General features: G+C 38.4%; 2 protein-coding genes across 4 annotated transcripts in view; both read left to right on the top strand.

The window, feature by feature from the left end:
- Nucleotides 1-709: 709 nt before the first annotated feature.
- Nucleotides 710-4,033, top strand: LOC107085164 (60S ribosomal protein L22-like). Its single transcript, XM_015375362.1, has 4 exons — nucleotides 710-800; nucleotides 1,056-1,166; nucleotides 1,322-1,446; nucleotides 3,793-4,033. Exons 1-4 carry the CDS (start codon nucleotides 789-791, stop codon nucleotides 3,935-3,937), a joined length of 393 nt encoding a protein of 130 aa, XP_015230848.1. The 5' UTR covers nucleotides 710-788; the 3' UTR covers nucleotides 3,938-4,033.
- An 802-nt stretch (nucleotides 4,034-4,835) lies between these two features.
- chd5 (chromodomain helicase DNA binding protein 5) overlaps nucleotides 4,836-16,748 on the top strand; it is a 65,344-nt gene continuing 53,431 nt past the window's right edge. For all 3 annotated transcript variants that reach the window (XM_015375312.1, XM_015375311.1, XM_015375310.1), the window contains exon 1: nucleotides 4,836-5,329. In XM_015375312.1, coding sequence (XP_015230798.1) covers nucleotides 5,263-5,329 — 67 coding nt within the window. In that variant the 5' untranslated portion in view covers nucleotides 4,836-5,262. The remainder of the gene's footprint in view (nucleotides 5,330-16,748) is intronic.

Raw genomic sequence — 16,748 nt, 5'->3', positions numbered from 1 at the left:
TTCTATTTAAGATAAAAAATATATATTTTTCATCTGTCAATATGGTCTATCCAGTTTCCTCAAGGGGAAAAGCTTCAGTTTCGCCTGTTTTTTGGTCTTTTTTTGTAAAATGTCTTTAAGGCTTTAAGGAACCTTTGGCTATCCAATTATTCTTTTATTAATGGAAATAATCGTTAGTTGCAGGCAGCCCTAAAAATAAGCAATTTTTCCTCTACTGATAGAAGAACTGATTTACAAACCAGATCAAGTAAAAATACACACAAACCTCTATATAAAATTTTAATTTAAAAGCAAACAACATGCAAACTTTGGTTGCCTATGCAAACATAAAATGCTTATATATATAAACAAACTATTTTCTGGCAATTTTTCTGTTACAAATATAGAATATAGTATCTTTCACCAAATAGTGACTTAATTTATTCACTTCCTAAAAGAAGGTGAAAAACTTTTGACTAGTATGAATGTGTTTCATACAGAAGAGGACTAGGGCCACTGGGGAAAAAAAAAAGAAAAAGAAAAAAAAGTTAACTGAATTTTAAATTTTATTTCAGTATGATATGGGACTTTTTTCTCCGAATTTTGACTTTAATCTCTTTTTTTCCATATTATACTGAAATAAAATTTAAAAATCAGTTCCTCTTCTGTAGTTTCAGCAACAAAAACCCCAACATTTTTTAACAGGTCTACTTAATCGATTCCAGATAAGTGGATCCGATCGATGTAGCAGCGGAGCCTTTTATTCCCTGCGCAGCCTGAGCTCTTTCCTTTCGCTGAACGTGTCAGCCATGGCTCCGATAGTGAGTAGTAGAAACACTAAATAAAGTGTACAAAGAGAATATGTCTTTGCTTATTTGTGTTATAACAGCTGTGTATGTAGTCGGACTAATATGCTGCAGTTGCTGTCACCGTAAAGTCTTTTTATTAATCTTTAAATAGTGCTACGACTTCAGGGCACGTTGTATTGGGGGGGATACAGCTAATGCTAGCAGCGATAGGAATGTGGCCAAGCTCTTTAACTTCCTGTCACCTAATAATGTGTGTTTGTATTCCAGAAGAAGCTTGCAGTGAGGAGACCCGGTGGAAAGAGGAAGAAGCAGATCCTTAAGTTCACGCTGGACTGCACTCATCCTGTGGAGGATGGCATCATGGACGCTGCAAACTTTGTGAGTAGATCCACAAACATGTTGGAAAGAACCCAATCTGACCTCGGTGTTTAGAGAGCGTGATGCTTCCGATAGCTGATCAGAATATGTTTGTTTTTAACTAATGTACTGATTCCTGCCTCCTTTGTTTTCCCCTGTGTCTTCTTCTCATCCAGGAGCAGTTCCTGCAGGAGCGCATTAAAGTGAACGGCAAAGCTGGAAACCTTGGTGGAGGAGTGGTCTCCATTGAGAGGAGCAAGAGTAAAATTGCAGTGAACTCAGAGGTTCCCTTCTCAAAGAGGTACAACATGCATAGCTGCACTGACATGCTGCAGAATTAGACACACAGACACCTGGATCAACATAATATACAGAGCTGTGGTTTTGGTAATGAGAGGATATCTGTTTGATAAATATTTCTTGGTTTTGCCAAACAAAGTAACAAATACATGTTATGTTGAATTAATAGAATAAAATAGAAAAGAAAAACCCTTTATTGTTGCTCAATGGGGAAATTCTGGTGTTTACATATAAAGTGGGAAAACTGAACTGCAAACTTGGCTGAATGATTAGCCAAAATCAGTTGCACCCTCCTATTTTATTTATTTATTTTTTTAACAGGTTTGATGATTGTGATAAGGGTGTCCTACATCCTGGCATTTTTCCTGAATAATCCTTTATGAGAAAACTAATGCCCTACCCCTATTGGAAAAGCATTGATCACATTTCTCTTTAGGTTTCGATACTGAAATTGACAGACATATCCTGGATATGATGTTATTGCATCTGCCCAATGCTGTGTGTAACTGAAAGCGCTATCATGCTGTATAACAGAAGCCTACAATGCAATGATGTGTTTGACTAAATGTCCGATCTGCACGTGACTGAGCTGCATTTTTTTCGCTCCTAAAATTGAACTTTATTGATCTCACATTGGAGGAATTTACCTCTGCATTTAACCCATCCCCGGGGAGCAGTGTCGGGTTAAGGGTCTTGCTCAGGGAGCCAGAGTGGCAGTCTGTGGGGGTAGGAATCGAACTCAGAACCTCAGGATTCAAAGCACTATGCCCTAAACACTGGGCCACCACTCCCCACTTCTGTCCTGATGTCCCAGAAATTGTGACCATATTCTGCATTTTGCAGAACATGGTCATGGACGTGTTCATTCAACAGGCTGTTTATTTAAATGTAAACAAAGTAGAGGTGCAGTTATTTTTACTGCCTCATTGGATGTCTATCAAAATACAAATGCTACATCCAGCTAATAAGAAATGGAAATGTCATGAGAGCTGTATAAAACGGAATTTAGTTTCGTATGAAAATAAACAATAAAGACTTAGACAATAAAGTTTGTCTAAGTCTAAGGTATCAACACTCACTCTTACCTTAGAAAGGTTTCAAATCAACTTCCTTTTACTTTGAACGTCTTTGAATAAACTTCTGGTTCTAACAGCTCAGGAGACCTCACAGTGCAGCTCCTGACAATGCAGGTCTGCAGGCAGACACCTCTTGAAATTCTCTTTGGTGTTTAGATCAATTTTTGCTTGTCAATTAAGCACACTTACAGAAGTGTCATTAAGCCGTCTTTTGGTACCTTTGGTAGTTGGGCCAGGTTTCAAGTCCCCTGTGAAAAATAAAATGAGCAGATCAACAAAGCTTATTAGTGATCAAAGAAACGTCCTTGGACGGCTGGGTTAACTGTGGGCCTCAGAAAACGATGGGCAAACATTAGATGAAATTTTGGTTAGCTGGACTACAAGAAACATGGATTATGTCCCTCTCCACTCCTCCTTGATGATATACAAACTTTTTAGTTTTATCTAAAAAAAAAAGAGAGAGAGAAAAAAAATTGGAAGGTATTACAGCTAAACAGAAATACCATGCTATGAGGAGAAATCACAGTGAGATGAAACAAAATTGCTGGCAACAATAACTCAACGTGTCAGATCAGAGTAGTAGAAATTGGATTTGTTCACCTACCCCAGCTTATAGCACTGTAACTATAGAAATGGTTCAGGATGGCATAAGTCACTCTATCATTTTTATTTGGTAAAACGGTTTAGCATATGTGCTGTCTGCTTCATTGTTTAAACTTTTCCCTCAATGTTTTGTGTTCAGAATGACAACATATTTAAAATTGAGGAATCAATTGATTATATTTTGTAGCATGTTTTACCAATAAAGAAAGGAAACACTTTATTATGATACTATTATAAAATTGATCCCATCGGGCATTAACAAGCATTCTCAAAATTAAAGAAAAACTGGCAGATGTTTTTTTTTTTTTTTTACTGCTCACACAAATTGTTAAAACTTTTAATGATTAAAAAAGCTTTACATAAGTTTAAATCAATAATATCTGTTTCTGTCACATTGTTGTTGTTTTTTTAAATAATGAAAATGTAGCATAAAATAAACAAAACAATTGTGTGTTGTGCAATATGGCCACCAGGGGTCACTGTGGTGCTAAGTCTTAAATAAAGTCGCATTGAATCTTGAAGCCATATGGAAATGTTGCAAATACCCTTTATGTAAACTAAATCTTCTTTGTTAAAACATTAAAACCCATTGATCCGGTTATGGAAGTATGCATTATTTCATTGATTCTTATTACATACTTGAACTCACTCATGCCACTGTCTTTTAGGTACTTGAAATATCTTACCAAGAAATACCTGAAAAAGAACAACCTCAGGGATTGGCTGCGGGTTGTGGCAAACACCAAGGAAAGCTACGAGCTGCGCTACTTCCAGATCAACCAGGATGAGGAGGAGGAGGACGAAGAGGATTAAACCAAAGATCCCTCTTAATAAATTGTCACTAGACAAAAAATGTCTTGGATTGTTTGTGTTTTTAGATTGGATTGTTTTATTTTGTTAAGAAGTCCAATTTAGATCAGGAATCTCCTTTAAATGGAGACCTGTCAAAGTTAGCAGTCACACACGTTCAAATTAAGCATAACATGTACAGTAAACAAGAAAAAGTCATGAAAATAAGAGTTAACTCTCGCTTTAAAAAAAAGCTGCATGCATTCCTACTTCACTATTTATTTTTTTTTTTATAAATTGTCACTTGACAGTTGGGCATGATAGAAAAATAACTTTTTGCCAGTTTTGATAAAGCACATATGGTTATTCCACAGCTACAAACATAACTGCAAAGTTTGATCTGCCACAGTTTTTTTTAAACTTAACTTTCCTATACTAATAGGAATATTAAGTAAATTAGTGAATGTCTGTAGATTATTATTTTTTTTTAATTTGGGCTACTACTGACCAAAGCATGAACAAGTAAAAGAAGTTGAAAAGCTCTACAAATGATGGGCTGTAAGGATGGGGGTTATAGACTAAATAATGGAAAACAAAGTTCCGGGTTACTTGTTAAATCTCTACCTTTTTTCTGGTTTAATGCATCAATTTTCATAGTATTCATAGCAGCATGTACTGTTTCGTGCCTGCAGTAATTAATCACTGAACGTCAGTATTCTATAGTCTAATACAGCAGCTTTTTAGTTGCAACTGTATGAAGAGATTGTGCAATTGAATCTTGTATCAGTTATGCACCGATACAGAGAATAACCATATATGTGTTAAGTTTATTTATTTTATTCAAAGGTAAGCTTGGTGTAAAGCAGCTGTGGCAGAAAGCTGCAGAAGTTTCTCTCTGAAATGTTAGAACTTGCAGACAGAAGCTGCAGCAGACATGCTTTCCTCCATTAGCTCCACCACCAGATGCTCCGTGCTGTCTCTCTTTGCACAGCACTAGTTAAAGTAGTAACTAAGAGAGTATGACTAACTAGTTGTGGAGAAACTATGGGATGCATCGTCATGGCAACAGACCAGACGTCACAATCTGGGCATGTGTGTTCCATTTTTGTCTTTCTTATTTTTCAGACTGCAAGACCTGGATATAGTTCTGTCGGGAAAATAATATAAATGTTCTTTTTTTTGTTATTTTTAACCTGGAGAAAAATAACAGTTTTGACTGTAGGAGATTAAAAAAAAAAATTACAGAGCGAGTTCCTTTTGGGTGAAGACAGAGAGTGCGCTGCGGCGTCTGGAGGGTTAACTTTCAGTATTCCCAGCCTAAAAGGGGTTTAGGGGGCTATGAGATAAAGATGCCGGGGTCGCTGAGTAATGAAGACGAGGGACAGGACGACATGGATTTTGAAGACGATATGCCAGGTGAGGGAAGGAGGGGAGGCGGGGTGTCCTTCACATTATTTTTGCGCCGCTACGCCTTGAATGCGGGGAAAAGGGCTTGTCCTGCGATTCTGAGAGCAGAGAGGAGGGGGAGCTGCAATAAGCAGAGTCATTCCTCTGTTTCCGACCTGCTCTGTTCAAGGTGCTGATCTTGGATTTGCCTCCAACTGTCCTCAAACATCCAGCTTGATTTTGGGGGCATCAATGAAACCCATCTGCATGTTTTTTTCCTTTTTTTTCTTTTTCTTTTTTTGGGCTCTTGTATCTTTCACAGACTGAATGCATCCAAAAGTAAAATGCTTTTTGCTCCATCAAATTAGAAAAACACAAATTATGTCCTGGAAGGGGGTTTATTGTCTTTATAGCGTCTAATGCATGTATGCTGTGAAAGATGTGTGCTTTCTGCATGGATGTCATTTGGGTTAAAGATGAGCTGCCGACTATGATCCAACTTTATTTATTTCAGTTCTGCATGACCGCAGAGGTGTGAAAGCCACGTGTGGGCTACAATAAACAGTGTGCTCTGTTATGCGCTCATGACAGTGTCAGCAGCACAGGAAGCTTTGGGTCGTGCATTAACCCAAATTACCTCCAACCTAAATTTTTCAGCTGCAGCTCTGGTCGCATCAAAGCTGCGTGCAATTCAGATTTCTGCTGGATTTTTCAGTTTTTACCTAATTTAATCCCCACTGGGTTATATAGTGATGATGGCATTGTTTTTTTTTTTTTTTTTGGATATATATACGTATATATTTTTCAGAATTTCAAACCCCAAAGAAGTTTTTTTTTTGTTCAGTTTTAACTGATTTAATTAGTGTTTTTATTTTTTATTTATTTTTTTAAGACTGATTTTACTTATATGCCTACATACAGAGGTTAACAGATGTAAAATTCTCTTAATTTTCCATTATATGCATCATGGAGTCTGTATAATAGCAATTTATTAAAAATCATGGAGTAACAAGTTTTCTCCTGGCTATATGTAACACTGTGCTGCCCCTCACTCCTTTGTTGCCATGCACTTCCAGGCAGCTCATTGTAAGACAACCATAGCTTTCACTCAAAAACAAAAAAACAAAAAACATTTTGGTTCCTTGAAAAGAAAAAAATATTTTATTTTTGATGCTTGGGGTGGAAAAAAAGTGGATATTATGGTGCAGAAAAGAAGCTGTTAAAATCAAATAACAGTTATGAAAGATTAATGTTATGCCCGCCTTAATGTTTTTGGCAGTGGTTAGCAGTTTGTGAGTTTTGTGTTACTTTTTTTAGTTAAACATTTAATTTTTTTGTATCATGAAATTATGGTATTTATTAAAAGTTGTCAGACAACAGGTATCTCATACATGCTCCTTGTAGCTTTAGTCCGGCTGGTCAACATGCATCTCTTACCTTATTTCAATTACTGCTGTTTCCTGCTTTGTTGTTTATTGATTAAGGTGGATGATCTGTAATGACCTGGTTCAGAACATCTTAGAACAGCCATATTTCAACATGTATCCCTTTTATTTCAGTTAGATTTACCACCATGTTTTGGAACGGTCCATGTGTCAATTTCTTTCCTTTATAAGGATAATAGATTAGACAGTTTTGTTTGGAAATTGAACGTTCATAAAATTGTTTTACAATTTAATTATGTGCTAAAACTCCAAAGCTCTATCTCTGAACTTTCTATTGTGTCCAGTGGTATCAATGCTGCTCTTCACTGATATTCTCTAACTATCCTCTGGTGCCTTTGCAGGATAGCTTGGTATATATATATATATATATAACTAAAAAGATTAACTTGCACATAGGTAACAGTTACTAAGCTAAGGACAAGCAATTGAGATGAATTTGCTTAAAAGGCCGGCTATAGAGTCTGCTTTAGCGAAAGGATGAGAATCTGTCTGAGCTCACTGTTTCTGTGTTAAAAGAACTCAGTTGTAATTTTGGAATCGGAACATCTCCCCATTGATTGTTTTCACAGACATTTCCATTGGTAACAGACTCTGGGGTGGACCCAGAACACACATTTCCTCTCTAGAACACCTTGATATCTCCCAATATGAGGACGGAAAGATTTTAGTTCTACTTCCTGAGCTGTTCTCCTGCAAATTGATCATGGAGAAGCAACATTTGGTTTGAAAATAAAGCAAACTGCCTGTCAAATATTAACAGCAGGCATCTATTTAGGGATCTTTTTTGTAAAAAGACAAAATGCTAATGGAAAGAGGAAATATAAAGGATCACTTGTGAATTGCAGGCACACCTTGATAGGGAACACTTTAATCAATTAACCCAATTGTTTATGAAACATGCATTTATAAATAAATATGCAATTTCCTATTGCAGAGCAGATTACATCCAAATAAAAATGCATTTTAAAAAAGAATAACCTTTTTTGTGCATTAGGTCAAAGCTTTCAATCTTGGCGTTTTTAAAATGTTATTTTGTTTGTAATTTCTAACAGCACTGAAACTCAGTACATACTGCATAGACCGAAGTATATAATGCAGGTCATTTGACAGAGTGATTCATAATGTTTGTACTGCCATACAATCCTTCTGTTTTTTTATCCAGAAAGTTTCTTTTTTTTTATTTTTAGCTTTTTCCATTATACATTAGTTGACTTTGATGTGACATATATACTGTTAAAAAATGTTATTCTGTTAACTTTGGTCAACAAGCACTAGGATTACAGCCCTGGTCATAAATTTACCCCCTCTGTTCAGAGACCTATTTGCAAATAAAACCCAGTAGTTTGGAAATGCGTCTTAAACACCCTTAAACACTATCCTATCAAGCCCTTCATCACACTTCTTGGATTGGCCCGAGTGCCATTGTGTTGCTGAAGACCCTTGTACTTTCACAGTGCACGCTGCTTTGTTATGTTTTCTGCCTTAATTGCTTTGTTCTTTCCTAAAATTAAAAGATTATCATGGGCTTTTGTGTGCCTGCAAATGTAATCCTCAGTTGGATATGCTTCTATTTTTGGATCGCTCACTGTGAAAGTTGACACAATTTTCTTTTCATACTGTGCATGCACATAGCCTGGACATAAAAGAATAATTTTGGGGGGGTGGGCTATGCGCATTTTGCAGCTTAGCAGTATAAAATCTCAATACTGTTTTATTTTTTCCTCTCCTTAGAGGACTTGAATTTAGATCATATGGTTTATTTTTGCCTTCATCTGTTAGTTTTTTGCATGAGCAAGTATGTATCTGTATATGAAGCCATTTATAAGGAAAATTTTCTTTACTTTCCATCTTTTTGGGGAGAAGCAATGCTTGGCTGCATACATTGCAGTAGTTTTTTGTGCATAGGAGCTAACAGAAAACAAACTGAAGTTGCTTCCAGTTCACCTGAGGTTCTTCATTTGGGAATTGTGTGTAACCTCTCTCTAAATGGATCAGTGTACAGAACAAGTCATTGGAGGAAGGTCAGAAGTGTTTCTGTCATCCACTTAAACCTTTACAGACAAGTGGTTTGGCAAGTAGACGATTGCTCATCTTCCTTACTGAAACTGATGCCAGATTTCATTTAGGCGTATGACTGAGCAAACTCCTTTTCTTCCAGCTCCATTTAAAGCCCAGTACATCCACCAAACAAAACATCTTTATGGTCACAGCTTTCCTTTTGGGGGCCTCACAGACTTATATAAACTCATCTGACATTTTATTAGGTGCATGTGTACAGTTTCTCCTTAACAATAACAGCAAACTAGCCAATCCCATAGGAATTACTCGATGCAGTTAGGCATCTGTCTGTGCTGAAGAAAACTTGCCAAAGCTCAATGTGTGTATTATAAACGAGAAATGGATTTAAGTGACTTTGAAAATGATGTGTTTTGGGTCCCAGATGGCCTTATGTACATATTTCTATAGCAATAATGATCTACCTGGATTTTCTATCAAGTTTACAGAGAGGGGCAAAAGTGACCTAAAGTTTCATATATGAAAATATCTTGCTGATGCCAAATGAAAAATGGGCAGCTCATTGAAGGTAAAAGAAAAGCCATAGAAACTCAATTTGCTCCTTGTTATAAGGTCTTCTGAACTATAATATCTGAAAGCACAATATGTTAAGCCTTAAAGAATATGGGACAGTTCCTCCTAACTTAGAGTAGGGAATGAAGTCACAATTCAGATATCATTTTCAGAATTGGACAGTATCATGTCTATTGATGCTGGGATAAGGCATTGTGTTCCTTCTTCAAGTGTTTCTCTAATATGGGAATCTAAAAGGAAAAGACTGTCTTCATCTCCAGTTACCTAAGCTTTGGTGTAAAATCAGAGAACAGCAGAAAACCTGATGATGTCACAATAGGTAATGTATAAATAAGGTCTTTAGGAGGCTTGATTCAGAACACAGACATCAGAGAATTTGTCAATAATGAATCTGGATTCCAGAGGGTAAAACAGGGCACAGGCAAGGGTCATACATGAAGAGGCAGAGATCAGATTACTTATACAAGTACTTGGCCAAGCACTGAGGTCAAGGCACTGCAATGAGGTTGATGACTAGAGAGTAGAAGCTTGGCAGAAGTCAGACAAGAGCAGAGAAATGCTGGAAAATCCAGGTTACAAAAGCAGGAATTGGAAGAGATTAAATAAAGAGAAGGTAAAAATGCTGGACATCAACTTAAAGACGCTTTCAATAATCTGGCAGAGACTTAAAGAATGGTGAGATCTTAGAACAGATCACAGATATGTACAATTCTATCAGTTTATTTATATAACAACAGTTTACAATACGTGCCATCTCAAAGCACTTTTCAGAGACAATTCATTCAGATCATAGTCAGATTATGTTGGAAAGTCTGTCATACAGTGGAACTGTATGGTCAAATTGTTTATTTTTTATTTTTATTTAACCAGGAAAAAAATCCCATTGAGATTAAAAACATCTTTTTCAAGGGAGTCCTGGCCAAGAGGCAGCAAAGTTACATAAGAAACATAGATACATTAAGATAAATGACAGGTGAAAAAAACAACAAAAAAAAACATATCAAGTAAAACAATTACAGATCATTGAGGCTGCTTCAAATTCTTTCACTTTCAACTTAAAAGCATTTAAAGATAAAAACTCAGTCAACTTCCAGTTTCTTTGTAAAAAAATTCCACGCACAAGGAGCTGCGTAGCTAAAGGCTTTCTTCCCTAGTTCTGTGTGGGCAAAAGGAAAAGTGAGTTCAGTGAGTTGGATCTCATGGCATAAGAAGCCATGCTTTTCTGTGTAAGTAAGGTACAAATGTACCTTATTTGTACCTTGATTAAGATACAAATTGTGCTAATTGAAAAGGTGAGTATGGCAAAGCAAAGAATAGTCCATCATATACTTCTCCTTTCATTGTATGTTTCACTGTATATTTATTCAAATGCTGTGAAACTATAGACAAGAATTAAGGGAATATTAATAAGGGAGTAAGAAGCAGCATTTCTCTTTAGTTTTATAACAAAACAAGCCTCTATAACTGAAAAATTACACATGCATACACTTATCTCAAGTGGAAGAGCTAAGAATGTTGAACTGAAAACTGGACATTAAGGTAAAGATGACATAATACTTTCCATATCCAAACTGGAAATAAACTTTGGTGGCATTAGGTAAAAGAGTCTGACTGGACCAAATCATCAAGATAAATGAAGATATTTAACTGTCTTGGTTGGCTGTAAATGAAGTACCAGCTGCAGCTAAACTGTTATCAGCTTTGGTTAAAACATGAAGTTGATGAGTTACTTTGGAGTCTTGATTACAGGCCTTTACAAGGCAGCTCATTTAACGTATTGCAGGTGGTTTCTTTAACAAGTCTTACATTTAAAAACAGGATAAGCGTCTGACTGAAGATAATGTGTTGTACAATAGTCTGATAGAGAGGATGCTCCTTATTGTGTCTAAATTTCAGTTACTGAACTTTTTTTTTTTTTACAATATGACCAAAGGTTCTAGAGATGTTCCCAGAACATAGGTACCTCTCATCTGCTTGTTCAGCTTTTTTAATTCAATTGTTCTGATACTGACACTGTTATTCTAGCAGATGATGGCAAAATAGATCATATTCTCCACAATAAGCTTTTAGAATATATGCATTATCCTGCTTCAAACAATTAACAATCTAAGCTTTCACAAGAAGTTCAGTGGTCTATCTCTTCTGATGACCAAGTGAAAAATACTCCTCCACTACCTTCCTGTTTGACCAAAAATCTGTAATCACAGCCCTTTCTTAATTCTTTTTCAGGTTTAGACAATTAACTAAGAAGCCCAACCTTTAGGAATAAACCAGTATGTAAACACCCTGAGTTATTTATCAGCAGAAATGTGTACCACATATGGACAGACTTCATTACACACGGAACTGTCATGGAGCTGGTAGAACCCTCTGAGAACCTTGTAAGTAAGTGAACTTGGAAGAAACAGTAAGATCTGTGTCAGGAGACAGGGTTTCAAACTGGGGAGACCCTCAAGGAACCTTGTCAATAGACCATCCAGGGAAATTGGGAAAACCTTTGTGACCGATTCACTATGGGGCAGGGAAGAACCCTCTGAGGAACCTTGTCACAAGACTGTCAGACTCAACAGTAGAGTGAATGAGTGAATAATTGAACGAATAAGTTGTATTATTTTCAAGGTGGACAAATCCACTGGTCACAATAGCCCTCAGTAGCACATAACTGACCCAGAGCATTCTGGAACTCGTGTTTGAGCCCTGAACTCTACAGGTTACTTCATAGGATGCTAGAAAACATGCTTGATCTCTGGGGACTTAAGGCTGACTTATACTTCAAAACTAGGTTGTTTGCGTAGGTGTTGCACTGAATGCAGAGATGTCTCCGTCCCCTCCGCAGACACTCTGCTGCACCTCTCCCAAATTGTAGGTGACCGCAGACAGTGCTGCAGACAGGAAGCCTCTGATTGGTCAAATCTACATCCAATCTATTTCCTGTTTTGTACCTTACCGGCTTGTTTTGTTTGTATGACCGCCATTGCGGTCATACAAACGAAGAAGTTCTGGGAAGCACTGGAAAGCAGGGACCCTTTTTCTACCTGGAACCCAGCTCTTTTTCGCCCTCATGCCCCTCTGTTGTTGGACAAACTTGCCCCCATGTCCTCATCGCCTCAGCTGTATCTAGACCCACAGCTAGTTCTTGATTGTCCCACTTGCGTTGTTGCATGGAATAACAGAGAGCAGACCACGCCTTAATATTGAGCATAAATCAAAAATGTCTGCATCATAACTGCGACAAGCTCACTGCGACACATTGCTACCGGAGTAAAACCAGGCTTTTAGACCCATGAAGGACTGATAGATAATGAAACCCATAGAGGAGGTCTGAGGGATTAAAGCCATCATGAAGCTTGAGAGACTAAAACCCAGAGAGAAGTGTTTAACCCTGAGAGAAACCCTGGAGACCAGGAGAAATACTCAGACCAGCTCATCTGGTACCATAACCAATCCTTAAGTCACTTAAATCCTCTCTTTTTTTTATTCTGAGGCTTGAATTAATTTGCACAATTCATCTTGATCATCTGGATGCCTACATGCTATGAGTTGTTGCCATGCGATTGATGATGAGCAGATTAGTGCAAAGTATTATCAAGCATTTGAACAGGTTTACCAATAAAAGTGAGTGACGTTTAAAAATGACACCATAGGATTATATTTTTACCATATTGTCATCAAGTTCTGGAAATGTTAACCGGGTTTGTCATTACCCATTGTATCTAATCAGTAACTTGTGGTGAGTCGTTTATTAATTGTTATGTTATCAAAAATATATCTTAAAACAGATTCCAGATTGGAGGACTGTGTGATCTGTGTTATCCAAAGTTGTCACCTTACAACATCTGAGTCATGTTATCATCTAAGGCAGATGTAAGGCTTGCTGTGTTGCCATCATGTCTCACCTGGCAGGCAGCAAACACAGATCTAAAACATAAAACAGCTCCATTTGAGATACTGAATACATACACCCAGGTTATCCTTTTTTAAGAAAATAGATATTAAGTAGATTGAGACATCTGTATAAAGTGGTGGTATACAAACAATTCAGTAATCGTAAAAAAATATTTGACCAAACCCTTTTTTTAATTGCTGGTTGTATTTTTCTAATGATATGTCTTTGAAATGAGTTTGACTATACATGCAAGCAGGAAAATGAGAAAGCTCATCATCATCATTTTAATTATTTTAAATGTAAATGTTTTCAGAGACTTTGATAGAAACAATAGCTGGTCATCCCCATTTAATTCAGTTCAATTTAAAAGTACTTTTTTGATCTCAAAGGGAAATTAATAAAGTGTTTTTTTTTAAAGTAGAGTTTTAGCATGTGGTAGCTCAAAAAGCTTTACATTACCTGTCATAAAAACTTTAAAGTCAAAGTACAGCACTCCTGAAGTGCCACCTGCTAGCATTGCTAAGTAGCGGATAAGTGGTTGTTGAGGTTTGTGTGCCTTCTACACTGGAATCCCTTCTCCCTGCTACCACACTCCTGCTACCAGGGGAGTGGTAGACTGCGGGGCTAGTGTCGGCTGATTGACTCAGATACATGTACTGCATACTTGATGCCCTCAAGTCTGTCAGTGTGAAACACAGAGATATGGAAGACATGCAGATATATGCCCCAAAAGAGACATAGAGGAAAAGATTGCGAATAAGAATCAGATCTGATGAACCTCAACAGCCCAGTTATATCCCATGGGATACTGATGTATAGTTTAGGGATGTCTGTCTCCCTTATTTACTTCTCTGTAACCTGCTCTGGAATCACAGAAGTCTGCTTCGCTCAGCAGTCGGCACGTTTGTTCACAGCAGCTGTTAGACTGTACAGATGGCAACCCGCAGCCACTCGCTTTAGTCCCAGTAAGCAGAAGTGCTCAACTGTGTACCTCAGTGGTCCTCCAGAGAGTTATCATTTACCGACCAGCAGGCTCTCCATTTATTTGTGTTTTGACAATTAGGGTTGATCCACAGTGATGTATGATTATGATTTATTTTGCCAAATGCCCTGCTGTTCTGATTTATCACGCTTACTTTCAAAACTGAGGGCTTGTAAACTTTGTGAGATTTGAAAAAACCCTCAATACTGTATTTTATCAGCACTTTTCCTTGTAGACCAACGCATGTTAGATGATAATGAAACGCAAGAAAAAATACATAGTTTTATTTTTGTGAATAAAAGTTTTGTGTTTGTATATAATCAGATCACATCACCCACTGGTTTTAAGAGAGACTTTGTAATTAGAGCTTCAAGTTTTTCGGTGTATGTCTCACTACTTACTCTCTAACAGTTTTGTAGATCATTACATAGCTTGAGACTGGAACCTTTGCTCATTCTTCCTATAAAATCTATTCAAAAATGCAGAGAAGGTTTCTAAACAGATGATTTTAAGTCTTGATGCAAGTTTTCAATTGGATTTAGGACTTTGATTGGAGGCACTCCGAATCTGAGACCATGGTCTTGAGCCGGTAAAGGATAGAGCAACTTCTCTAGGTTGGGGAGGATGTACTGCTGCTAGTGGAGGAGTTTAAGTATCTTGGGGTCTTGTTCACAAATTAGGGGAAGATGGAGCAGGAGATAGGGTTAGTGCGGCGTCTGTTGTGAAGCGTGCACTGTACTGGTCTGTTGTGGTAAAGAGAGAGCTGAGCCAAAAAACAAAGCTCTCGATTTACCGGCCGATCTATGATCCTACTCTCATCTATGGTCATGAGCTTTGGGTCATGACCGAAAGAATGAGATCCCGGATACAAGCGGCAGAAATAAGTTTTCTCTTAAGTGTGTCTGGGCTCTCCCTTAGAGATAGGGTGAGGAGCTCATTCATCCGGGGAGGACTCAGCCACTGCTCCTCCACATCGAGAGGAGCCGGTTGAGGTGGCTTGGGCATCTGGTTAGGATGCCTCCTGGACGTCTCCCTGGTGAGGTGTTCCAGGCACGTCCCACTGAGAGGAGGCCCGGGGGAAGGCCCAGGTCACGCTGGAAGGACTATGTTTCTCAGCTGGCCTGGGAGCACCTTGGGATTCCTCTGGAGGAGCTGGCCCAAGTGGCTGGGGAGGCCTCCCTACTGAAGCTGCTACCCCCGTGTCCCGACCCCAGATAAACAGAAGCAGATGGATGGATGGATGGATGGATGGATGGATGGATGGATGGATGGATGGATGGATGGATGGACTTTGATTGGGTAGTTCCTACAAATGAGAGCGTATTAGTGATGTCGCAGCTTTGCTTTGCCCCAACTCTGCTGCGTGCACTTCTCCAGTCAGCCTCCAGTGTGATTGAAAACACTTGCTAGCAATCATCTCCTTCTGTGTATTTAAACAGTCTATTCACTTCCTTCCATGCCAGTTCGTGTTGTTTTTTTCCAGCAAGAGTCCCAGTCTCTGGTGATATTTGAACTCTGCTTCAGCCCATTGTTTCTGGTTACCTCTGCCCTCTAGACTGATTCTTTGTATATCCACCTTTGGACTGTCATTTAACAACAGAATTTTGGAAACTGTCTCGATTGTCATTCTAGTCTTGCCTGCCAAGTTTCTCGTTGCAGCATTAAACCTGACCAGACTGACCAACACTAGGGTGACTAGAAGTCCTCTTTTTCCCGGACATGTAGTACTTTTCATACCTAAAAAAATGTCTGGGGAGAATTTCAAAATCTTCTGGGATTTTGATTAGCCTACAGTGCAGGACTAAGTGTAAATACACAGGGCACTCGAACCAAGCCGTCAGCTTCGGGGCTGGTCCGGCAACTCCGGTGCAAGGGGGGTGGGAGCCAGCGGGGGATGGAGCGACTGAACCCGACTTGGTGATGGTATGCCGCAGCCCTGTGCGTCCGCACGGTAGTACGGTAAAGCGGGCAGGGGGAGGCATACCATCACCGGGTCGGATGCTCAAGGCTCGGTTCGTCATCCTTTTCAGAAACCCAAATCTGGTCACCCTAACCAAAGCCCCATGTACGTCAGTCTGGCTAGCTGACTAAGAGAATAAAACTTCTAAGTTTAGCTGAGAGGATGTAGGTTTTTTCAGGTTTGCTTGTTTTATGATTTATATTATGTGGTTATTGGTAAAAGGCCTGTACTTGTATTATTGTAACTATAGCGTTGTACTGTATGCATTGAAAGCATTGCACATTAATTGTTTTTTCATAGTATTATTTTATATTTTGATGGACTGCATTAATTATGGCACTTTACTTTTTCACACTTCCATTAGGAAAATGATATAGTAAAATGAAATTTGAAACAAATCAACTGAGAAACATTTTATTTCCTAAAGCTGTGAAGGCAATGGTCTTTATGCAGACTCTGATATCCAGGAAAGGGATTGACCTATGGGTGAACTGGGACGTGTCTTGGTGTCTTGGCTGCTGCCCTAGGCCGCTCAGTGATTGCAGAGAGGCAGAACCTATGGCTCTGTCTAGGTTTTGCTTGATAAA

Source organism: Cyprinodon variegatus, unplaced genomic scaffold (genome assembly GCF_000732505.1).
Source record: "Cyprinodon variegatus isolate N-32 unplaced genomic scaffold, C_variegatus-1.0 Scaffold117, whole genome shotgun sequence".
Lineage (NCBI taxonomy): Eukaryota > Metazoa > Chordata > Actinopteri > Cyprinodontiformes > Cyprinodontidae > Cyprinodon > Cyprinodon variegatus.
This window is presented reverse-complemented; position numbering and strand designations above follow the sequence as displayed.

Bases quoted from the DNA above. Each gene is read 5' to 3' on its own strand.
- LOC107085164 (XM_015375362.1), top strand. The intron at 1,167-1,321 runs GTGAGTAGATCC...CTTCTCATCCAG, and splicing joins TCATGGACGCTGCAAACTTT to GAGCAGTTCCTGCAGGAGCG. The intron at 1,447-3,792 runs GTACAACATGCA...ACTGTCTTTTAG, and splicing joins GAGGTTCCCTTCTCAAAGAG to GTACTTGAAATATCTTACCA.